The sequence below is a fragment of the Homarus americanus genome, unplaced genomic scaffold (genome assembly GCF_018991925.1).
Source record: "Homarus americanus isolate GMGI-L3 unplaced genomic scaffold, GMGI_Hamer_2.0 scaffold31037, whole genome shotgun sequence".
Lineage (NCBI taxonomy): Eukaryota > Metazoa > Arthropoda > Malacostraca > Decapoda > Nephropidae > Homarus > Homarus americanus.
Genome location: NW_024722227.1, coordinates 4,756,712 through 4,782,771, shown reverse-complemented (window position 1 = coordinate 4,782,771; position 26,060 = coordinate 4,756,712). Strand labels below are relative to the sequence as shown.

Below are 26,060 nucleotides of genomic sequence, written 5' to 3'. Positions count from 1 at the left end.
CAGAAGTGTATAGCTACCACACGAGTACATAGCTATGACAGAAGTGTATAGCTACCACACGAGTACATAGCTATGACAGAAGTGTATAGCTACCACACGAGTACATAGCTTTTGGCAAAAGTGTATAGCTACCACACGAGTACATAGCCATGACAGAAGTGTATAGTTACCACGAGTACATAGCCATGGCAGAAATGTATAGCTACCACACGAGTACATAGCTTTGGCAGAAGTGCATAGCTACCACACGAGTACATAGCTTTGGCAAAAGTGTATAGCTACCACACGAGTACATAGCCATGGCAGAAATGTATAGCTACCACACGATTACATAGCTTTGGCAAAAGTGTATAGCTACCACACGAGTACATAGCTATGACAGAAGCGTACAACTACCACACGAGTACATAGCCATGGCAGAAATGTATAGCTACCACACGAGTACATAGCTTTGGCAAAAGTGTATAGCTACCACACGAGTACATAGCCATGGCAGAAGTGTAAGCTACTACACGAGTACATAGCTATGGCAGAAGTGTATAGCTACCACACGAGTACATAGCCTTGGCAGAAGTGCATAGCTACCACACGAGTACATAGCTATGACAGAAGTGTATAGCTACCACACGAGTACATAGCCATGACAGAAGTGTATAGCTACCACACGAGTACATAATACATAGCCATGGCTGAAGCGTATAGCTACACGAGTACATAGCTGTGACAGAAGTGTATAGCTACCGCACGAGTACATAGCTATGACAGAAGTGTATAGCTACCACACGAGTACATAGCTTTGGCAGAAGTGGAGAGTACATAGCCATGGCAGAAGTGTATAGCTACCACACGAGTACATAGCCGCTGGCACAAGTGTATAGCTACCACACGGTACATAGCCGTGGCACAAGTGTATACCCACAGTACCGTGGCACAAGTGTATAGCTACCACACGAGTACATAGCTTTGGCAAAAGTGTATAGCTACCACACGAGTACATAGCCATGGCAGAAGTGTATACCTACCACAGGAGTACATAGCTTTGGCAAAAGTGTATAGCTACCACACGAATACATAGCTAAGACACGACCCTACCCTACATGACACACAGGTGACACGACCCTGCCATACATGACACACAGGTGACACGACCCTGCCATACATGACACACAGATGACGACCCAAGCACCACATGTAACATGACCCTACCTTACATGACACATAAGTGACACTTCATCTCTATCCTACATGACACAGGTGACAATTTAGGACCCTGTCCTACATGACACACACAGATGATACGACCCCTGCCATACAAGACACACACAGGTGACACAACCCTACCATACACATGACACACAGTAGTGACACGACCTGTCCTGCACATACATAGATGACGCGACCACATAACACACAGGTGAGCACAAATGACCCTACCCTACATAAACACACACAGGTGACACGACCCTACCCTACAAGACATAGCCAGTGACACGATCCTACCCTACAAGACACACACAGGTGCATTAATGTGATCCTACCTTTACATGATACACAGTGACACGACCCTTACCCATACATGACACACAGGTGCATACCATCTCACCCTACATGACACACAGGTGACACGATCCTACCTTACATGACACAGGTGACACGACCCTATCTATACATGACACACAGGTGACACGACCCTACCCTACATGAGTCATACAGGTGACGACCCTACCTTACATGACACGAAGGTTCGGTGCACGCCCCTACCCTACATGACACACAAGTAACACGACCCTACCCTACATGACACACAGTATTATCGACTTACCTACACATACACAGGTGACACGACCCTACCTACATGACACTGCCAGGTGACACGACCTCATTCCTACATGACATACAGGTGACACGAACCTACCCTACATGACACACAGGTGACACGACCCTACCATACATGACACACAGGTGACATGACCCTACCCTACATGACACACAGGTGACACGACCCTACCATACATGACACACAGGTGACACGACCCTACCCTACATGACACACAGGTGACACGACCCTACCTACATGACACACAGGTGACATGATCCTACCCTACAAGACACACAGGTGACACGACCCTACACGACACACTACAGTAGGTATTAGAGTCGTTAGTCGTACCTTGCAGTATTAGGCACACACTCCTGGGTTATATTATTGGGCAGCCAGTGTAAGGTCAGGTCGGGTCAACTCGAGGCAGGGCGTCACAGGTACTGACCTTCCATCTCGCCAGTGTGTCGGGGGCCGTCCTGTTCACAGGTTCCCTCCTCTTTGGAAAGCTTATATCCTGAGGGCTTCTGGGTACCCGCTTGAGGGATACCAACACGTCCCCTCCCCCGTGTGGGTGTCTCTGGCCGAGTACCCGCTTGAGGGAGACCACCACGTCTCCTCCCTCGCGTGGGTGTCTCTGGCCGAGTACCCGCTTGAGGATGAGCGCGACGTCCCCTCCCTCGTGTGGGTGTCCCTGCCTGAAAACCCACTTGGGGGAGAACACGATATCCCCTCCCCCGTGTGGGTGTCCAGGGCCGAGTACCCGCTTGAGGGAAACCGCCACGTCCCCTTTCCCTAGTGGGTATCTCAACCTGAGTACCCGCATGAGGATGACCGCGACGTCCTCTCCCTCGTGTGGGTGTCCAGCTCCGAGGACCCACTTGAGGAAGATCACGACTTCCCCTTCCCCGTGCGGGTGTCCCAGCCTCAGAACCCGCCTGGGGAAACTCATGCCCCCTCCTCTGACAGGCTGGGTCGCGATGATTTGCTGAGTGAGCGCCCCGAGACGTGTCCTGCAGGAGTGGGTGGATCTGGGGCTGGGGTTTCTCCTCCCCCGGCTGCTCCCTCTCCGCGCCTCTCACTGACTGCAAGTGCTCGTCATACTCGCTCTCAGAGACGTCATTATCCGTCAGGAACTCTCCGTCGTTGTAATCCTTGAACACGTCCCTGAAGATGAGGTCTACAGCCTTCATCTCATCCAGGCAGTCGTCCTCCTCCCTGATCATCATGTACTCCTCGTAGGCGTTCTGTTCCCCTCCGCCTTCTCCTGCCTCCCCACTCTCCTCCTCATAACGACTCGAGTTCTCCTCTTCCTCCTCCTCACAGCGGCTTGAGTCTTCGTCCTCATAATTCGAAGTGTCTTCCTCCGTCAGTGTCTCAAATTCGGCCAATAAGTCTGTATGAATCTTTTCCGTTTCTCCTTCTCCCAAGGTCTTATTATCATTCATTTTGCTGCTTCCTCCTCGTATGTTTTCTCTCCTCGCGTCAGTTCTCAGAGGACTCCACTCCTTAGAACCTTCTTCATCTACTTCTTCTGCCCACTGTTTATATATTCTCTGCTTAATACTCTCCCTTCTTTCATTTCCCATTGCATATTCATTCTCATTTGTTTCTTTTGTTCTCTCTTCATTCTTATCGTTATCCCCTTCTGCTTCTCCTCCGTCTCTCCGTTCTTCCCTCTCACTTATTTTCCTGGTCGTCCCATCATGACTGTCCACCGTCTGGCTCCTCCCGGGGGTTATTTCCGCCTCTCCTCCTGACACAGCATCCGCCCTCTCCCGCTCCCCCGTCCTCTCTCCCACCATCTCCTCCTCCTCCTCCTCCTCCTCCTCCCTTGCTCTCTGATCCATCCTCTCCTTCTTGCTTTTATTTTTTCTCTGTCTTGGTCTCTTTTTCTTTTTCTTCTCCTCTTTCGGTATCGCCCCTACATCATCACGTATTTGTTCCTGTGTCTGCTCTTCTACCTCTCTCTTCGCTCTATCATCCGCTGTTTCTTGTGGTTGTCTTTCTCCCTCTATTTCCTCACTATCCTCGGCTGTGTTTTGTTGTGTCTCTTCTCCTTTCCTCTCGACATTCTTCGACTCGGTGTCTTTCTTTTTTCTTGGCTTTTTCCGTCTGTCCTTCTCGCCTTCTTTACTCTCTGGTGCTGCTTCCTGGGCCTCTTTATCTTCTTCTCTCTCTCTGCTTTGTTCCGTGTTAGGGGGAAGCTTGTCTGTGAAGTCCTCTTCCTCCTCCCCCTCCCCCTCCCCCTCCTCCTCCTCCTCTACTTCCCCGAGCTGTTTCCGTTCTGAATCTCTTTCCACCTCTCTCTCACCTTCCACTTCATCCTCCCATTCATTCTTATAGCTGATGTTTCCGTTCCCATTACTGAGGTCCACTTTCCCACAATCGATGTCACCTTTTCCGTCTTCAAAATCCTCTTTCCCATGTCCGGGTTTTCTATAACTGATCACTATGACGTCTTCGTCCTCCTCACTAAAGGTATGGCCCCACTCGAGGGATCGTAAGTCGGCTTTCTCCTCGTCGCTGAGTGTTTGTTCCGACACACTCTCGCCAGGATGACACTCAGGTGGTTCAGTCTTGTCTTGCTCCCCGTCACGCGCCTCACCCATACCACCTCCCATCCAGTCCTGTACGTCAGTGGGGACAATAGTCACGATTTCCCTGAAATCTAATGGTGCCTTTTCTTCACTCCTTCCTGGAAGTTTTTCTTGTGAGTTTTGTCTTCTATCGATTCTGTCTTCTTCCCCTTTTCTTAGTTCGTTTTTGTTTACTTTATTTTCTTTTCCACTTACTGCAGTAGTTAGTGAGTCATCACAGACTGCGGTAGTCAATGGGTCATCACAGACTGCGGTAGTCAATGGGTCATCACAGACTGCGGTAGTCAATGGGTCATCACAGACTATGGTAGTCAATGGGTCATCACAGACTGCGGTAGTCAATGGGTCATCACAGACTGCGGTATCACATCACAGACTGCGGTAGTCAATGGGTCATCACAGACTGCGGTAGTCAATGGGTCATCACAGACTGCGGTAGTCAATGGGTCATCACAGACTATGGTAGTCAATGGGTCATCACAGACTGCGGTAGTCAATGGGTCATCACAGACTATGGTAGTCAGTGGGTCATCACGGTCCGGCTCAAGAGTTTGTTCCTCTGAGACCATCTCCTGTACACTAACAAGGGATTCTTTAACGTTGTGTAAAGAACCTGTAGTGAGATCCTTATCAGCCCCCACCCTCGGGTCTTCATCATATACCTCCACTTCTTCTCGACTGTCAACAAAGGACCTTGTCTCATGGTGTGTAGCTGTCTTCTGAAATTTCATCTTTCCGAGGATTGTTCTCTTTTCTCCATTATTCTCCCCCGTTATTACTGTTGTCGTCTTCTCTTTTTCTTCACCACAAGAGTCTGGAGACGCGTTACGCATTGCTTGTGCCTTAAACACACCCTCAGGAATCTTTGTAGTTGTGTCGCTTGCTTGTTCTTGTTGTTGTCTCTCTCTCTCATCTGCTGTATTCTCTTCGTCTGCACCTCTTCCTAGATTATCATAATCGACAATATTCTCTGATATTAGTCTCTCATTACCTTTCTCTTCTTCGCCAGTATGAGCGATACCTGGCACAGATAGGTTAATGAGTGCTCCTTCACTAGTGCCTTCGGTGATTTGCTGTGATGGTAGGCTGTGTGTGCCGGATGCTGCCTCTTCCCCCTCCTCTAGGATTTCTGTTTCCTCTATTGAGTCCCTGATTGCACGTTCCTCAGTCTTGCCGTCTCCTTTTCTTTCAGTACACGCAGTTTTTTCATCTTCCTCGTCTACGCATTTATCTTCGTCTCTCCCTCGTTCCTTCATTTCCTCGACATTGTCCAAATTCATCTTTTTATCTAGTTCTTCGTAGTCTACTGATTGACCATCCGCTCTCCTGATGTCTTCGCTTTCTAACTCGACGTCCATGGAACCTACACGACGGACCTTTAATTTTATCTCACGATCTTCTTCACCTGCTGAGTCTTCCTGCTGTTTATCTTCGCCCTCCTTCCTCTCCCCTCTTTCGTATTCTTGGCTCTCTTTTTCATAGTATGTTTCTCGTACTTTCTCTTCCTCTTCCCCATTTCCGATGTCCTTTTGCTCTCTTTCAAAGGGGACTCTTGTGTCCAGGTGTGGCTCATCTTCGTCTTCAAGTATGTCATAATCGTACCCATTTTCTATCTCTTCTCGTTGGTGATAAGTAACCACGTAGATATCGCCAATGTCTTCGTCACTGTCACCTTCATCACTTTCTGCCACTGGTTCTACGTTAATAACAGGTGGAATAAAACTACGGGTTAAGAATTGGCTACTTTCCGTTTCATCTTCTTGGTGTGCTTCACTGTCGTCATATTCGCCATCTGGGTTATCCGTTTCAGTGTCACCCAGAACATCTTGTTCATTTTCATCATCCTGGGTAGTCGTCTGGTCACCTTCATGATCACTTTCACCATCCGGGGCACCTATGTCACCCTCCTGATCACTCTCACCGTCCGGGACACCTGTATCATTATCGTGGTCACTTTCACCATCAGGAGCGCCTGTGGAGTGATAGTGATCACTCTCCACACCAGGAGCAACTGAGTCAATCTCTTGATCACTCTCACCATCTGGAGCCCCGCCGGCATCACCATCGTGGTCACTCTCACCATCAGGAGCACCGGTGTCATCATCATCACTCTCACCATCTTCTCTCTCAATCTCGATCTCACGTTCTATGCCGTACGTAATGTTGAGGCGAGAGACGGTCACCTCGTTCCCACCAATGAGGTTGTCACGCCTGCTCTCCATGTCGAGTATGAGGTCCTCCTCGTCCTCCTCCGTCACCCTGCTGTAGATCCTCATGGCGGCGCCCCTGGCGTATGTCTCTCCATCCTCACTCTCAGCCTCACTCACGTCGGCGTCGTTACCAGACTCGCTCACCTCCAACAACGCCGCCGGGATGTTGACGTAGATGAGCGAGTCTGAGTGTTGAGGTACACCAAGTAGTGCCCCACGGTCCTCCGCGTATCCCGTCAACTCCGCCAACGTCAGGTCCAGGTTTTGGAAATTGACAGGAATCACTTCATCTGTCTGTATCTCGACCGTCCGCTTCTCCGCCTTCCTCATGCGTCGGAGTGAATTGGTGCGGACGGAGACGGAATCAGGTTGAGCGTCCTGAGGGAAGGTGTCCGGGAGGAAGGGGGTGAGGTAGTCGTCAGTCTGGGTCGTTACTGTTGTTTTTCTCACCTTCCTCATGCGTCTCAAAGAGCTGGTGTTGGTGTTTATAGAGGTGTTGTCCTGGTTGATGTTTGGTTCTGCCATTCTGTTGTCTAATTGTGTTAATCTCTCTCTGGAAGTTTGCAGTGTGTTAGGAGTCTTTCGACCTGCTTCTCCATCCCCTAAAGGAGGAATGAATATTACAGCTTCTTTTACTACGGGTTTTTTAGCAGTTATAAGATCCTGGACACTTGGAGAGGGAATATTTTCCGGATCTTCCAGAGAAACACCTGTTTGAATACTTTTTGTTTTTCTTTTTACACTTCTCTTACGTCGTAGCGATGTTACCGCTGAGGTGGAAGATTCGTTTTCTTTGGCCGATTCATTTTCTTTTACTACTTCACTGTCTTTTAAAGGCAACACTTTCAATCGTGTTGGCTCCTCCACGATCTTCTCCCTTCCTGTACCAGCTGCTTCTTCCGTTTCCTCCTTTTGTTCAGAAATCACTGTCCCACTTTCTTCAGTCTGTATAGCGAGAGTTTTCTTCTTAACTCTCTTCACTCGCCTGCCAACGGAGTCAGTATTCGTGAGGGTGGAGCTCGTGTCAGTAGTGTAACACAAAAGATTCCTCTCTCTCCTTGCTGGCTCTGATAGCTGGTCCTTTTGTTTGCCTCTCTTCTGTTCCATCGTTCCTTCCTTTGTTTTACTACTGTCCTGAGTCTTGCTGGCTTTTTGGGCAACAGGTGACTCACTTAAATCCTTCTGACTACTTTTCTTTTTTCTCAGTATGTTCTTCGTGACGTCAGCTCTGGAGGAATACTTCTTGCCGGACGGACTTCCCGAGGGCGGCATCCTGAAGTCAGTGTCGCTCCTCGGGTATTCGTCGGAGATCTCGGCTGGTTGAGATTTTTTAGGTTTTCTGTCGAGGCTCATCGTTATTGCTTCACTCTTATTTTTTCTCGTCTTGGAATTATCTTCATTCTTTTCTTTACTATCGAATTTTGGACTTTCAACAGTACGTATCAACTTCTGGTCACTTTTACTCTCCTTGACAACATTAACTTTCTCGGTCGGCTTAAAATTTATCACTGTTTCACTGTTGCTAATTTTCACACATTTTCGTTGATTCTTTTGTTCCTCTTTATACACAAGGTTTATTTCTATATGGCTGGTCTTGTGTGGAAGCTGTTGGTGACCTGCCTTTCTGCGGTCACAAACACGAGGGTCACAGATCATTTTAAAACCTCTTAAATCTATGTCGTCAGATCTTTCACTGTCGACAGAGCGTTTGGGCCACGTCCTGCACGTCTCCAAAGGGACTTTACCTTCCCAGTCCTCGAAATATTCCTGAGGTATACCTAAAAGTTTCTGGGATTTAATTTCTCTCTCTGCTTTCCTCGGGAAGGTTGAGGTAGTGAGAGGTGGAGCCGCACCCTCGAGGCCCCGGGCGCTAGTGGAGAGACCTTTAGTCTCTGCTGCCCTATGTTGCAGGAATTCCTCCGCCATCTGTCGCCGGAAACGAAGTCGTCGAAGCATGGCGTCCGCACCTTGATCATCAGAGTGTTGTCTACTGTCTTGACTGTTTATGTTTTTTCTCTCTCGACTCTCACTTATTCCCTCTTCATCAACATCCTTGCCTTTCTCCGTGTTTTGTTCGTCTCCTTTTTTAATCGCTTTACTCGGATTTACAGTGTAATATTTCATCACGTCAGGTGTTGGGTCAACCTCACACTCTGTTATCCTGTCCAGGGGTCGACCTCCCTCACTTCCTCCACCGTCCCAGGCAACATTCTCTGTTACCGGAACACCAGGAGACTGCTTTTGTCTGCGTCTTCTAATCATATTAATGTTCATATTCAGCATGTCTTCCTCGTCTGTCTCCTCCTGGGAATCAGGAGCGAAGGAACTGATGTCGTCCTTGCAAGAGAGGGAGCTGGCGTCCAGGTGCCTGGTGTAAGAGCTGGTGTCCGTCTGCCAATTGAAGGAACTCCTGTCAGTGTGCCACGCTAAGGAACTGGCACTCGTCTGCCAGTCAATAGAGCTTTCTTCTCCTTGCCAGTCTGTACTCGTGTCCAAATCCTCTGTCATGAATATCGGGTTGTTAAACACAAAGGGCGCCACCGACTCCGTCTGCATTCCCATGGAGATTTTGCTGACCTGAGACGCTGACTTTTTTACCCCCACTGAGGCAGGATGGCCACTTACTTTGTTATCGTCTCCGCCAAGCTGCCGACGTTCACTGGCGACCCCTTGTCCTGCCGCAGCTGTACTGGACAGGGACTTGCCAAACGTCGACTTTGGAATGCCATCTTGAGGAACAACAGGTTTCTTCCTACTTCTTCTCGGAGGTTGGTCTTGACCGCCAGAACAATCAACGTGTATGGTCTCGTGTTGGTCGCTGAAGTGAACCGTCTCTTTTCTGGTTGGCTTTTCGAATTTTACTGCAGCTGCCTCTTTATTCTTACTTTTCTTACGTTTTGCGGCTTTTTTATCAGCGACTTCTGCCTCTTCTCCAGGACCTGCCTGTTGGCCACCCTTCCCGCCCCATGATCCCAGCTCCTGCCCCTCCCACTGGTCGCTGCAGCCAAGAACCTCATCAGTCTGAATGCTTATTGTTCTCTTTTCTGTCTTCTTCCTCCTGAGGGAAGGTGTTCTTGACCTCGACCTTGACCCTGCCTCAGAGTCGACCTCTTGACCCCCTGACCTCTTCGAGACCTCACGAGGGTGTTTCCCATGTTTCTTGTTACCTGGCTCTGAGTGAACGAACGGAACACTGTTACTAAGACCTGGTCATCACACCTCAAGCTAACACTTAAACCTACGCACATGTGTGATAATGGGTGTCGGGTGAGGCGGAGGTGATGTGCTATACGTCACAAGGTCTGAGATATTCGCTGATTGGTGGAAGATAATGAGCTCACTAACCAGTGAGTTTCTCAGACACAAGTGACGTGTTGGTGATGTAGGTGAGGATGTGCGTCTAGGAGATAGCCAGTGACAAGCTCAGCCGCACACACGCATGCGCAGCTCTGGCAGGTTAGCAGTGTTAACATTGTGTGTAAGTCCTGGAGCTGGAACAGTGTTATAAGTGACTTCATCGCTGCAAATACCTCTCTGTAAGTAACCAGTTATAGGACACCTAATATGACGTCATGTGAGGCGTAAATAAAAGGAGACAATATATGACGTAATGTAAAAGGTGACCAAAAAAGAATGATGTCATAAAAGAAGTGAACAATACCAGGGTGTAAGAATGTGATGTCATGGAAGAAGTGGCCAATAAAAGGGGATTAAAAAACAATGAGGTCATGTACAAAGTGACCAATAGTAGGCTGCAAAGAATGTGACGTCATGGAGGATAGGACCAATAGGAAAGTATCAGAGATAGAGTTTGAGAGTGATGACCAATAAGAAGTAACATTGGGCATTTATATCACAGATGATGAACATCCTCTGTACACATGAGACACAACAAAGCCATGAGACATAAATGGCTGAGACACTAGAGGGTAACAGTTACAAAATTATGGCTAAAAACATTTAAAGAGACATGAGTAAAGGATAAATTAATAAATAATATAAACAAGTGATGTGACACAACAAAACTACTTAACCGAACTCGCACTCTTTAAACACAAACACCAAGGGACTCTGTAAACACAAGCACCAAGGGACTCTGTAAACACAAACACCAAGGGACTCTTTAAACACAAACACCAAGGGACTCTGTAAACACAAACACCAAGGGACTCTGTAAACACAAACACCAAGGGACTCTGTAAACACAAACACCAAGGGACTCTGTAAACACAAACACCAAGGGACTCTGTAAACAAACACCAAGGACTCTGTAAACACAAACACCAAGGGACTCCACAAACACCAAGGGACTCTGTAAACACAAACACCAAGGGACAAACACAAACACCAAGGGACTCTGTAAACACAAACACCAAGGGACTCTGTAAACACAAACACCAAGGGACCCTGTAAACACAAACACCAAGGGACTCTGTAAACACAAACACCAAGGGACTCTGTAAACACAAACACCAAGGGACTCTGTAAACACAAACACCACCAAGGGACTCTGTAAACACAAACACCAAACACAAACACCAAGGGACTCTGTAAACACAAACACCAAGGGACTAAACACAAACACCAAGGGACTCTGTAAACACAAACACCAAGGGACTCTGTAAACACAAACACCAAGGGACTCTGTAAACACAAACACCAAGGAACTCTGTAACCACAAACACAAGGGACTCTGTAAACACAAACACCAAGGGGACTCTGTAAACACAAACACCAAGGGACCCTCTGCAAACACCAAGGGACTCTGTAAACACAAACATCAAGGGACTCTGTAAACACAAACACCAAGGGACTCTGTAAACACAAACACCAAGGGACTCTGTAAACACAAACACCAAGGGACTCTGTAAACACAAGCACCAAGGGACCTGTAAACACAAACACCAAGGGACTCTGTAAACACAAACAACAAGGGACTCTGTAAACACAAACACCAAGGGACTCTGTAAACACAAACACCAAGGGACTCTGTAAACACAAACACCAAGGGACTCTGTAAACACAAACACCAAGGGACTCTGTAAACACAAACACCAAGGGACCCTGTAAACACCCTGTACAAACCAATTATTTAAGAGATCAAATTTATTTTAGTTCCTCCTAAGACAGACAGACGGACGGACACAGGTAGACAGAGAAACAAAAAGATGGATAAAGAGATTGGTTGACAGACAGAATGGTAGAATAACTAGCAGACAGACAGACAGACAGACAGACTTACAGAAAGATGGATTGTTTGTGAGACAGACATACAGTGTCATAGTTGACAGACATAGACAGTGAGATAGACTATCTGATAGGCATAAATAAGAATTTTGACAGAGATAGAGACAGACTGATATACTGATAAATAGGCAGAGAAATAGATTAGATAATAATACTGTATTGATAGATCACATGAAAGAAAGATAATTGGCTGAAAAACTTTGACAGAAACACAGGAAAGTTATCAGAGAAAAACAGTTGAATATATATACAGTTTATGTAACTCCTGAAATCAACATATAATATAATAAATAAATAGGAGTAAAAAGAAAGATGACACTTAATATCAAAGACCAAAATAATAATAATAATAATAATAATAATAATAATAATAATAATAATAATAAATATGCCTACAATCATTGAAAACTTCCCATGACATCATAAAGTAAATTAACATGAAAAGTGACATAGAAACTTATTCAATTTCTAAACTTTAATTATATTGAAGTTTATTTGAAGTTATATTGTATGGTTTATAACACAGAGGAGATAATGTGTCAAAAAATATTAACAAGAAAAATAGTTACCTGAATGACGTCATCTGTGGTTTGGGGTGAATTGAGTGACAGGTGGGTGTGTGTTTTTTTTTGTTCACGTGTGGCCATTGACTGTTCATTAAAAGTTAAGGTTACAAGGTTATTAATGTCGATAATATCACTTATGGCTGTGACAGGTGTGTGGGGAACAAGTGTGTATGTCTGTGTTCACGACAGGTGTGTGAGAGAGAGAGAGAGACACGTGTTTATACTTGTGTTCATGACAGGTGTGGGGAACAAGTGTGTGTATCTGTGTTCACGACAGGTGTGAGAGAGAGAGAGAATATGTGTTTAAACCTGTGTTCATGACAGGTGTGTGTGGGGGAACACGTGTGCATACCTGTGTTCACGACAGGTATGTGGGGAACACGTGTGTATACCTGTGTTCATGACAGGTGTGTGTGTGTGTGAGAAGGAGAAAGTACGTGTGTATACCTGTGTTTGACAGGTGTGTGTGTGTGTGTGTGTGTGTGTGTGAGAAGGAGAAAGTACATGTGTATACCTGTGTTTGACAGGTGTGTGTGTGTGTGTGTATGTGTGTGTGAGAAGGAGAAAGTACATGTGTATACCTGTGTTTGACAGGTGTGTGTGTGTGTGTGTGAAAGGGAGAAAACAAGTGTATATACCTGTGTTCATGACAGGTATGCGTGAAAGAGAGAACAGGTGTGTATGCCTGAAAAGAGGATAACATTTATATCATCAAACTATCTATAGCCAATATAACTACAAAACCAAGTCTTATATATGTTAGTGAAGGAGATCAGGGAGGTGAGGGAGGGAGGTGAGGTGAGATAAGGTGAGGGAGATCAGGGAGGTGAGGGAGGGAGGTGAGGTGAGATAAGGTGAGGGAGATCAGGGAGGTGAGGGAGGGAGGTGAGGTGAGTTAAGGTGAGGGAGATCATGTAGGTGAGGGGGGGAGGTGAGGTGAGGTGAGATAAGGTGAGGGAGATGAAGTCAGGTAGGTGAGGTAGATGAGGGGGATCGGTGTGGTGAGATGACAGGTGAGACAGGTGAGGGTAGATGAGATGAGACAGACACGTGAGGCGAGAGAAAGTGAGACAGTTGACCCACCCTGCAAGAGAGCCTTGGTGAGCACAGGGGCCAGCAGGTGGTCGAGGGCCCGCTGCTCCACGTAGTCAGGCGAGCGTCGACCGTCCAGCAACCGCTCCTCACTCCTCGACCCCCCAGACTTGCCGGCCCCCCTCCCGTTGTCCTCAAAGGTCAGCCCCATGTGTTCCTCCAGTCCCCCCACCGTCGCTGACCGGCTGGAAAAAAAAAGGTCAAAGGTTAACTCAGTAGTGAAGTGGAGATGTGGTGGTGGTGGTGGAAGGCAAGCGTGAACTCCGCATTCTTCCCTGTTGGGCGCTGTAAACGCTTTTGCGCTTCGCCTAGCACAGGATGCAAAGGGGGTGCCCAATAAACTAGCCCCCTCGCGGGTCAAATTGTAAAAAAAAATTGTGGGGATAATGGTGGTAATTTCTTAACTACAGTGGAGGGTTGGGACAGAGGTCAACCAGTGTGGGGAGGAGGAAGGGGAGAGGTGGTGAGAATAAAGGAGGGGAGGAGCTCGGGAAGGACAGATATAATGAAGGAGGGAGGGAAGAGTCTGTGTGTGTGTGTGAGACTAAAACAAAGAGAGAAGCTGAGAGAGATAATGGGAGAATAGAGAGAAAAGAGGGAGTAGGTGAGGAGGGTAAGGGAGAGAGGTGAGAGAAGAGGTAAGAGGAAGAGAAGAGAGGTAAGAGGAGGGGAGAGAGATGAGAGTAAGAGAGAGAGAGAGAGATAACCATCTTTTGTATACGCCATGGCCAGCTGTGTGTCTGTCAAGTGGCTGAAACACAAGGCAGCCAGATACCAGCTTCCTCACCACCTGTTCCTGCCCATCTGTTATTAGGCAATTTATTAAGGTATGTTTTGTGTATATTCTGGGTATATCCCGAGGTAATAGGTGCGTTAGCTAGCTCTATACGCGACTCACTCACTCACTCTCTCAATCACTATCACTTATTAATTCACTTACAGTCATTCAACTCGCTCTCTCATTCACTTTCACCCATTCATTCAATCATATTCTTAACTCACAATCGTTAACTCTCATTCACTCTCTCATTCGATCACACACTAACTATCTCACTCATTTTAACTCATTCACTCACTCAAATTCACTCATTCATTCATTAACTAACATATCATTCGTAATTGTAGGTAAGAATCAATCATTAAATATCCTTAACAATGACCTAGAATGACCTTATTCTATCCTAACAGTGACCCAAGATGACCTCACCTCAAGGTAATAGTGACCTAGAATAACCTCACATCATTCTAACGGTGACCTAAAATGACCTTCACCTCATGCCAACAGTAACCTAAGATTTCCTCACTTTAAGCCAACAGTGACCCAAGCTAACCTTACCTCATGGCCTTCTGGAAACTGACGTGTTTCTGTGGCCGGTCGTCCAGGAACGCTTCTGGGGTAGTGGCCTGCCGGAACCTGGCCGAGTGACCCAGGTCAGGGGTGTTAGGTTGAGTGTAGGCCGTCCGCCGCAACGTGTAGCCTGTAAAGAGGTCAGAATGGTAGGTCAGTTGAGTAGGTTACAAGAATAGGTCAAGTTAATATGTTAGAAATGGTAGGTTATTTTATGGGTCATAATGGTGGGTCACATTAGGTTACAGTGGTTATATTGATAATAAAACAGTTTATTTAGCCAGAAAAATACAAATACAGAGTGGACAATAATAACAATATTAACATGGCTGAACCAAGTGAGGGTCTGAGCTCTCTTGTAGGCACCTGATATATAATACTATACATTTATCTCAAGGAAGTATTACCTAACATTTAGTATCATCTGGATTACTACATATAACATGGTGTTGGTAAATACATATTAGATGTTGCCACGTTTATCACTGTTTTAAATTTATATTACAAAATATATACACATTTTGACAGAAGAGTATTGTTGATGTATAGAGTAATCTGTTAAGTGGGTGGCAGCGATACAGTATAGGTTGTGTTGGGGTGAAACAAAGGGGCACACACAGTCAACATCATGTGAAAGCAAATATATATAGTTATTGCAATGGTAATTCTCTATGGCAATAACAATATGCGATATAATGGTTTCAAATGTGTATATTATCTTCCTCATGTGACCACCAGTACATCATGTTACAGCTAATAAAGAACAATTATATTATTACCGAGACACTTGTAAGACTCCCAGATATAAATGATAAATATAGCATATATCAGCGTTAAACATATATATATATATATATATATATATATATATATATATATATATATATATATATATATATATATATATATATATATATATATATATGTGTGTGTGTGTGTGTGTGTGTGTGTTTTATTCTCGTCTGACCTGACATTGTTAAGTGACCTGATATTGACCTGTTGTTTACCATGAACAACTACGTTGGACTGGCCATGTTACCCTCATGGAATTGGGGGAGCACCACACGAAAAGGTGTCAATACTTTCGAGTTAGCCCGACTGCATATCGAGGCAGACAAGCGCAAGCTCCGGAAAGACGCTGCAGCCGCCTCTACCGCACTAGATGTAGCCCTCCACACATGCAACATCTGTGAACGGCCCTACCGGTCCCGTATCGGCCTCTCGAGTCACCTCAGAACTCACCAACCAAGGTGACACCTTTAATAACTCAATATTATTGTATCACAGCTGGATGATCGACATACTCGATTCTGAGTGACAACAAAGTAGTGTGTGTGTGTGTGTGTGTGTTTACATTCACAGTCAATAAAAATGTAGAACAAACGGTTTAATAAAAGTGAGTCACAACGTAAAACGAATAAAAACGACAGAAAAAACGGAATTATTGATGTATTACATTTACGAGCAATATTTGCACTCTCCGCTTATTGTGTGTGTGTGTGTGTGTGTGTGTGTGTGTGTGTGTGTGTGTGTGTGTGCGTGTGTGTGTGTGTGCGTGCGTGCGTGTTTGTGTGTGAAATAATCATATATTCATTTTTAATCTGGGAATAAAACCTTAGGATATTTTCTTTCCGCTTTCTTTTAATTTCTCTTTCTATATTTCTTTGGCTCTTCTTTTTCTTTCTTTGGCTCATTTTCCTGTTATTTTTATGCAAGAATAAATGTCGATGCTTACGAGAGAGAGAGAGAGAGAGAGAGAGAGCAGTTATGTATGCGAGTGTTGACATCCACAGGCGTTCGTGGGTGTCTCATCCGGATTACCACCTACAAAGTACGGCAGTTGACCTACTGCCTAAACTCCCCCTCCCTTCTGGCGTCCTTAGCAACAGTCAGGAATCCTATCAGATGATTGGTTGTTGGTTGCTAGGTGAACTTCTCAGCAACTATGAGCCAATGAAATGCTGATTAAAGTGATGGTGGGCAGGAGAGGGGCTTAGTTGTTAGGTCACTTACAAAAACAATATATTTTTTCGAAGAAATCTCAGTTTAAGTGCAGGCGCGCGGACAACACACACACACACACACACACACACACACACACACACACACACACAAACAGGTTCGAAGTATAACGGAGTAATTGCATTTGAATAAAAATGTTATGAATTCCAAAAATTTGTGTAATAGTAATTTGATATATTTGAGATTATGAAATTATAATTTAAGAACATTTAACTATAGTTAAATGTTCTTAAATTATAATTTTAATAATAATTGAGAAATTAAATTGATTAACCATATCCCAAATCCTAGACCATGGGGTTTGCTTAGGTTATGAGATCACTGCACTGTACATGGTATGGGATCAGGTAGGAGTACATGGTCCTAACCTCGATATCTTGACTCAGATGAATATGCAAGAAGTGCTTTTCTTTCCTCCCCCTGTGTGGGTTACTGGTGCCTACCCAGCAGCTCCGTGTGAAGGACGGACTCACCTAACCCGAAATAAAAAACCTCACCCTAAGCATCCACGCTGCAGACAGCTGCTTCCATGATCAACTCAATTTGAATGTCGACAATGGCTGCACCTCGCCCTTGATCTAAAGCTATTCTTCAGACTCAAAATAAGACAGGATGGAATTCGCGATGGAAATGTTGAAGCCACCGGTAAAGAATCTACAAAGTGAATATTGCATAGTGAAAAGAAGGACAAAGGGAAAGAAAGGACAAGAAATCGACACCGATGGAGATTTCTGCCTTGAAGGAGCTTGTTCGTGTCCTTGACCCGTTGTGTGAGTCGTGGAGAGGAAAAAGATGATCACGGTTTCAGCCATTGAACCATTGGCTCTGGAACTTAAGTATTTACTGCAGCAACTAATTGGTTCTGGCCCTGACAATGGGAGATTGTGGTATTGTGAATCATTGACTGAGGTCCTGCTGGAATCTGTGCAGCAGAGGCTGGACCAATCCTTACATTTGCGGGATATTCAAGCAACTGTTTTCTGGGTCCCGGGTTTAAACTGTAGTAGCTGCAGTCACTGGGGAAGAAAGACCAAGTGCTTGGCGATGTCACGCAGATGATCGAAAACGCGAAGGATGCCCAGGAGTGGTCAACAGAGGAGGATGAATATGAAAAAATGTTTCTTTCTTCAACCAGAAGATCGCCAGAGTTAAAGAGGCCCAGGTTTTTCTCCTTCGTACCATCGACATGGAGTCAGGAGGAACGACAGCCAGGAGCATTAGGGGGAAACACAGCGTTGTTAAAACACTATGTTGAAGAAGGAGCTGTGCCATTCTAGAGTGATCCACCGCTCTACCGGAAGGAAGCGATCCCAATTCTCTACTCGTTGAAGACTCACAAGAGAGCTGATGAGGTGTGCTACCACATCAGCTCCTTCAATATTGTTGGGATTTTTTTCACTCCATAAGGGCCCAACTTGGGTCACTTACTTCCGGTCAAAGGTAACGGTGAAATAAAGTATTGATATCTATGAGGGGTTACCATTGGCTTATTTTCACAATTCGACGTTCCAGATGACGTAATTATAAAAAATGATGATCAATTTTGGATATATAGTTTAGGTCGACTGTAATTATGTGTACTTTCAATTGGAACTTTAGGAGAGTTATTATAATGTAACAGAACTTTTGAAGGTAACTGTAATTGTTGCTAAAAGTTGGGAAAATTAATTATATCTGTAATTGTAATTGATTCCAAAAATAATTGATTCAACCCTACACACACACACACACACATCCCTCAGTGACCTCCACCACCACGCACTAGCAAGGTTTGGCAGTTGACTACTGCACCATCCTCGGCATCGCCACCTACTGCCACTGGCAGTCCCCGGCCCCACCTCGCGCAGTCCGCCACTACAACAAAATTCAGCCCATAAGAGCCCGCACTGATAGATATAAGAATAGCACCATCCCATTTATTGTTAAAATAATAAACAGCTCCTGATTTATGTACTGTACAGTCCTGCAAACGTATTGAACGTATATTATTATGTCTAAATCACATGTAAGTTTGTATATTTTCAACCACCGGCTGCAACTCTATTAATAAACCGTTTATTATTATTATTATTATTATTATTATTATTATTATTATTATTATTATTATTATTATTATTTTACACACACACACACACACACACACACACACACAAAACAAACATATTTTTCACCGTCAAATCAAAACAAAACAATGTTTGTCTCAATTAACCATTATTTCATCGTTTTGTGTCAGTTAGGACCAATTCACTCTTTGTTTGTCGCTTGTTAACAACAGGTACAGTACTGGTTCAACTGTTGGCTCTATAGTTCAGTGTACTATAGTCACTCACGACACACTCCCAGTATATTCACTCTGACAACGACCGTGGAATGTACTCTACGCGGTGCAGTGTTTATATTGCTCTGGTTAACCCTATAACTGGAGATGAGTGTCGTGGAGGAGAGGTTCCTTCCATCTCACGCCGGCGATGAAACTACAATATATGAGGAAAGACTGTCGCACTGTTGACCCTGACTGTCTGTCTGTCTGGTTCAGGGTACGTTTGTCAGTTTGTCTAAGCAAGTGTAGATCTGTCTGTTTGTCTGTCTGTCTAGTAAGTGTAAATTTGTCTGTATAGTAAAGTGTGTCTGTCTGTCTGTCTGTGTATATGAGTATGTCTGTTTATGTCTAGATGAGTCTGTCTGTCTAGATGTGTGTGTAATATGTCTGACAATATAAACTGTATGCATTCTGTCTGCCTGTCTAGTTGAGTGTGTCTGTGTGTGTCGAGTTGAACGTCTGTTTGCTCTAAAGGAGACACACACACACACACACACACACACACACACACACACACACACACACGTTCCTCCCTTCCATAGTGCTCTTGTCTTTACGACCAAAGTTTCCGCTATGTTCAGCTACCCAGAAGTAACTTAAGTGGCTAAACTTAGCAACGTAAGTGACTCGGAGTGAACAAGGCAGAATGATCTCAACCAACCTCGAGTCAACAATAAGAACACGACTAATACCAGTAATAATAATAATAATAATAATAATAATAATAATAATAATAATAATAATAATAATAATAATAATGATGATGATGATGATGATGATGATGAGGATGATGATCATTACTACTACTACAACCCTCTACTCTCACTATTATTAATATAACTACTGCAACTAATGGTAGACCCTGCTGCCATATGGCATCACAAAAATTGTGACCAAGTCCCGGGTTGCTTAGCTGACTTTCTGCCTCATTTACACACAATTGCTGGGTCTCAATTGTTTCTCTTACTTTGACAACACAACATACTGTACACACATTGTTTCTGACTATTGATCTTTCTTTCTTAATTTTTTGTACAGTATTTATTTTCTTTCGCCCCCAGGCCCTGATGTGGGTCATTCACCTGTGCCTGAGTGGGCTAATCCTGTATATTAATAATAAAAAACCTACAACTATCACTACTATTACTACAACAGCTACCACCACTACTACAACAGCTACCACTACTACTACAACAGCTACCACTACTACAACAGCTACCACCACTACTACTACTAGTTTACCCCTGTCGTCACACAACCCAGCATCACCTAACATCCTCACCATCACCAGCATCACTATCAACACCCACCACCATCACCTCCTTCACCTGCATCACCCATCACTATCAACACCCACCACCATCAACACCCACCACCATCACCCAACCACCATCACCAGCATCACTATCAACACCCACCACCATCATCACCCACCACCATCATCACCCACCACCATCACCAGCATCACTATCAACACCCACCACCATCATCACCCACCACCATCATCACCCACCACCATCATCACCCACCACCATCACCAGCATCACTATCAGCACCCACCACCATCAACACCCACCACCATCATCACCCACCACCATCACCAGCCATCACTATCAACACCCACCACCATCACCTCCTTCACCTGCATCACCCATCACTATCAACACCCACCACCATCACCACTGCATCACCATCACTGGCACCACCACCACCATCACCAGCATCACTATCAACACCCACCACCATCACCTCCTTCACCTGCATCACCCATCACTGGCAACACCCACCACCATCACCAGCATCACTATCAACACCCACCACCATCACCTCCTTCACCAGCAGCACCCACTGGCAACACCCACCACCATCACCAGCATCACTATCACCCACCACCATCACCTCCTTCACCTGATCACCCATCACTGGCAACACCCACCACCATCACCAGCACCACTATCAACACCCACCACCATCACCTCCTTCACCAGCAACACCCATCACTGGCAACACCCACCACCATCACCAGCATCACTATCAACACCCACCACCATCACCTTCACCTGCATCACCCATCACTGGCAACACCCACCACCATCACCAGCATCACTATCAACACCCACCACCATCACCTCCTTCACCTGCATCACCCATCGCAACACCCACCACCATCACCAGCATCACTTCAACACCCACCACCATCACCTCCTTCACCTGCATCACCCATCACTGGCAACACCCACCACCATCACCAGCATCACTATCAACACCCACCACCATCACCTCCTTCACCAGCAACACCCACTGGCAACACCCACCACCATCACCAGCATCACTATCAACACCCACCACCATCACCTCCTTCACCTGCATCACCCATCACTGGCAACACCCACCACCATCACCAGCATCACTATCAACACCCACCACCATCACCTCCTCACCTGATCACCCATCACTGGCAACACCCACCACCATCACCAGCATCACTATCAACACCCACCACCATCACCTCCTTCACCTGCATCACCCATCACTGGCACACCCACCACCATCACCAGCATCACTATCAACACCCACCACCATCACCTCCTTCACCAGCAACACCCATCACTGGCAACACCCACCACCATCACCAGCATCACTATCAACACCCACCACCATCACCTCCTTCACCAGCAACACCCATCACTGGCAACACCCACCACCATCACCAGCATCACTATCAACACCCACCACCATCACCTCCTTCACCAGCAACACCCATCACTGGCAACACCCACCACCATCACCAGCATCACTATCAGCACCCACCACCATCACCCTTCACCCATCACCCACCACCATCAACACCCACCACCATCACCAGCATCACTATCAACACCCACCACCATCACCTCCTTCACCTGCATCACCCATCACTGGCAACACCCACCACCATCACCAGCATCACTATCAACACCCACCACCATCACCTCCTTCACCAACAACACCCATCACTGGCAACACCCACCACCATCACCAGCATCACCAGCATCACTATCAACACCCACCACCATCACCTCCTTCACCAGCAACACCCATCACTGGCAACACCCACCACCATCACCACCCACCACCATCAACACCCACCATCACCAGTATCACTATCAACACCCACCACCATCACCAGTATCACTATCAACACCCACCACCATCACCAGTATCACTATCAGCACCCACCACCATCACCCTTCACCAGCAACACCCATCACTATCAACACCCACCACCATCAACACCCACCACCATCACCAGCATCACTATCAACACCCACCACCATCACCCTTCACCAGCATCACCCATCACTATCAACACCCACCACCATCACCACCCATCACTATCAGCACCCACCACCATCACCAGTATCACTATCAACACCCACCACCATCACCAGTATCACTATCAACACCCACCACCACCTCACCAGCAACACCCATCACTATCAACACCCACCACCATCACCAGCATCACTATCAACACCCACCACCATCACCTCCTTCACCAGCATCACCCATCACTATCAACACCCACCACCCATCACTATCAACACCCACCACCATCACCAGCATCACTATCAACACCCACCACCATCACCACCCACCACCATCAACACCCACCACCATCACCAGCATCACTATCAACACCCACCACCATCACCACCCACCACCATCAACACCCACCACCATCACCAGCATCACTATCAACACCCACCACCATCACCTCCTTCACCAGCAACACCCATCACTATCAACACCCACCACCATCAACACCCACCACCATCACCAGCATCACTATCACCCACCACCATCACCTCCTTCACCAGCATCACCCATCACTATCAACACCCACCACCATCACCACCATCACATCAACACCCACCACCATCACCAGTATCACTATCAACACCCACCACCATCACCAGTATCACTATCAACACCCACCACCATCACCTTCACCAGCAACACCCATCACTATCAGCACCCACCACCATCAACACCCACCACCATCACCACCCACCACCATCACCACCCACCACCATCAACACCCACCACCATCACCAGCACCACCACCCACCACCATCAACACCCACCACCATCAACACCCACCACCATCACCACCCACCACCATCAACACCCACCACCATCACCAGCATCACCATCAACACCCACCACCATCACCTCCTTCACCATACACTATACGATGTTATGCTAGCCACTCATTAACGCACATGGCTCTGTCTTGGGAGTACTGTACATACCTCCCCCTTCCTTCCTCTCATCCATCTATACCACCTAAACACACACTAATTTTGCTCTCTGGTTAATGTCTTTCTCTTCCCCACTTCCTCTTACTTCTGTTATTTCTTCGAATTCTTATTGTATTTTACTTTCAATTATATCATTTATCTCTTTTCTAATTTACTTCTTTCTCTTAGTGTACAAAATACAGATAATAATAATAATAATAATAATAATAATAATAATAATAATAATAATAATAATAATAATAATAATAATAATAATAATAATAATAATAATAATAATAATAATAATAATAATAATAATAATAGATCCTTGAACAACAAATTATTTTAAAATTTAAACAGAATTTACCTTCGAGGAAATCAACTGAGTTACCTGAGGACAAAAGATTTTATTTGCCTTATCTAGGACAAATCACCTTCCCTAGGGTAACATACCTTCTCTAGTAGAATCTTCGGGAAATATCTCGGTGGAATGGTATTCACTGGAGGTAATGGCGAGCTGCGTCGGGCGTCTGGCAGCGGCGTCGTCCGGGTGGGCATCGTCGGAGAGGTAACTGTCGTACTGCGAGGCGGTGTTGGGGGCGACCTCAGACCTCGGCCGGGGGACACGACCACTCTGTTGAGGGGACGAGGAAGGATAAGTAGGAGGAAGAGGGGGTAATGGAAGTTGAGGAGAAGAGAAGGGAGGGGGTGATGGGTAGAAAGAGACGGAGAAGAGAAGAAAAATAAGGGGGATAAGGACAAGACAGAAAGAAAAAGGAAAACAAAAAGAGAAGAGAAAAATATTAATATAGAAACCTCACACACACACACACACACACACACACACACACGCGAGACATGATGAGAATCCTCAGAAAATCCTAAGTTAATTCGGATCATATGAAGATCCTCCCCCCCCCAAACCTACTTGGGGGGGGGGGAGGATCTTCATATGATCAAGCCCAGTCGCGCTCATCTGAAGATCCACCCCCCCCTAACCTAACCTAACCTAACCAAACCAAACCTAACCTAACCAAACCTAACCAAACCTAACCTAACCAAACCTAACCTAACCAAGCCTAACCTAACCAAACCTAACCTAACCAAACCAAACCTAACCTAACCTAACCAAACCTAACCTAACCAAACCTAACCTAACCAAACCTAACCTCCCCCCAAACCTACTTGGGGGGTAGGATCTTCATATGATCTGTACAGAGGAGATCTTCCGATTTGGATACTTTGGGGGAAGATCTTCATATGATGCGTTAATTCCCCATTAAGCATGGAAGAGTTAAGGTTGAGTTGAAGACAAATTAGAGACAAATGAGAATGGAAATTAACTATACTTTGGTTTTGCTTTGGTCAGGTCAGGTTTAATTTGGCTTTGTTTGGTTAGGTGCGGTTAAGATAGGTACGGTTAGGTCTAGTTTGCTTTGGTTTGGCTAGGTTAGATGTGTATGTAACCCAACCTAACCTAACCCCCAGGTAGCATTAGGGTGTTTAATCATCAGGTTTAATAAGCTGGGGACTAAGCTTCAGGTTATCCCTAATCATCCCTTCCCTTCACCTCACATTCACTGAACATTCATCTACCTCACAGATAAATTTCCCTCGTAGGTACTGTAAGAAAAACAAAATCTCACACAGGAATATCATAAAGGCGAGTGTAGAAGGAATAATATTATCCCTGATTTTCCAAAGCCAACCACTATTCCACACTTTTTGTTGTTTCTCAAGTTAGGACAAATTCTCACAAACAAGTAACTTTATCTCAATCAAATTAGAAAAATTGCTCACTAAATCTTGATCAGAGTTGCATTAATGTGAGGTTGGTTGAAAAATGGATAAAAAAATAAAACTCCTCTTTTGGGAAATAAAATCCAGTCGAGTCAGTCAGGAGAGATACAATGTGGTATGACTATAAAGAAAATCCTGCTATAAATATGAATTCATCTCTAATACAACATGGGGTTCATTAAGACCACACCATTCTGTACATCTCCTCTCTCCCTACCTATTATTTTGACTGTGTTCTCCCGCTATAAACACAGTGTTCTTGGACAGGGTGCGGCATCGGGCTCTTCTTGGCAAACGCCTTAAGCCCTGTCAGTTACCTCAATCCTATCTGACTGACTCACATACAAAACTTTCATATGACTAGTTGTTACATATCCATCCCACTACATCTTCCCTCCCCTCTGTCCTCTCTCCTCCCTTCCCTTCCTCCTCCACTCCCTCCTTCACTCACCCTGGAGAGGGAGTCATCCAGGGAGGCTAGCCTGCGGGGGTCAGTGTAGCAGATGGTCTTCGGTCGCCTCTTAAAATAGGTCTCGTCTTCATAGTCGATCTCCTCGGCCTGGGTCTTGCGGTGGGCGGGGGAGGTGTGGGCGGACTGGGTCTTGCTGTACACGTTCTCGTCGGAGGGAACACGCCCACGCAAGCAGGCGGGCAGGAGACTCTTCTTTTTGCATGGGGAAGGCTGGAGGGAGAGGGAAAGTGTGAGTGAGTGAAGAAAGGCAACATTGAGAGAGATTATTGTGTATATAGTTC

The 26,060-nt window shown here is 45.7% G+C and overlaps 1 protein-coding gene across 2 annotated transcripts in view; it reads right to left on the bottom strand.

Moving 5' to 3' along the window:
• Window positions 1–26,060, bottom strand: part of LOC121862321 — a 99,738-nt gene that overhangs the window by 52,492 nt on the left and 21,186 nt on the right. Inside the window, exons 3-6 of one of the 2 annotated variants that reach the window (XM_042360492.1) lie at window positions 25,759–25,989; window positions 23,961–24,141; window positions 14,871–15,012; window positions 13,526–13,719 (exon numbers count right to left, since the gene is read on the bottom strand). In XM_042360492.1, coding sequence (XP_042216426.1) covers window positions 13,526–13,719; window positions 14,871–15,012; window positions 23,961–24,141; window positions 25,759–25,989 — 748 coding nt within the window. Of the gene's footprint in view, window positions 1–2,267; window positions 3,628–13,525; window positions 13,720–14,870; window positions 15,013–23,960; window positions 24,142–25,758; window positions 25,990–26,060 lie in introns of those variants that run through there. The other variant, XM_042360493.1, reaches the window with a different exon arrangement.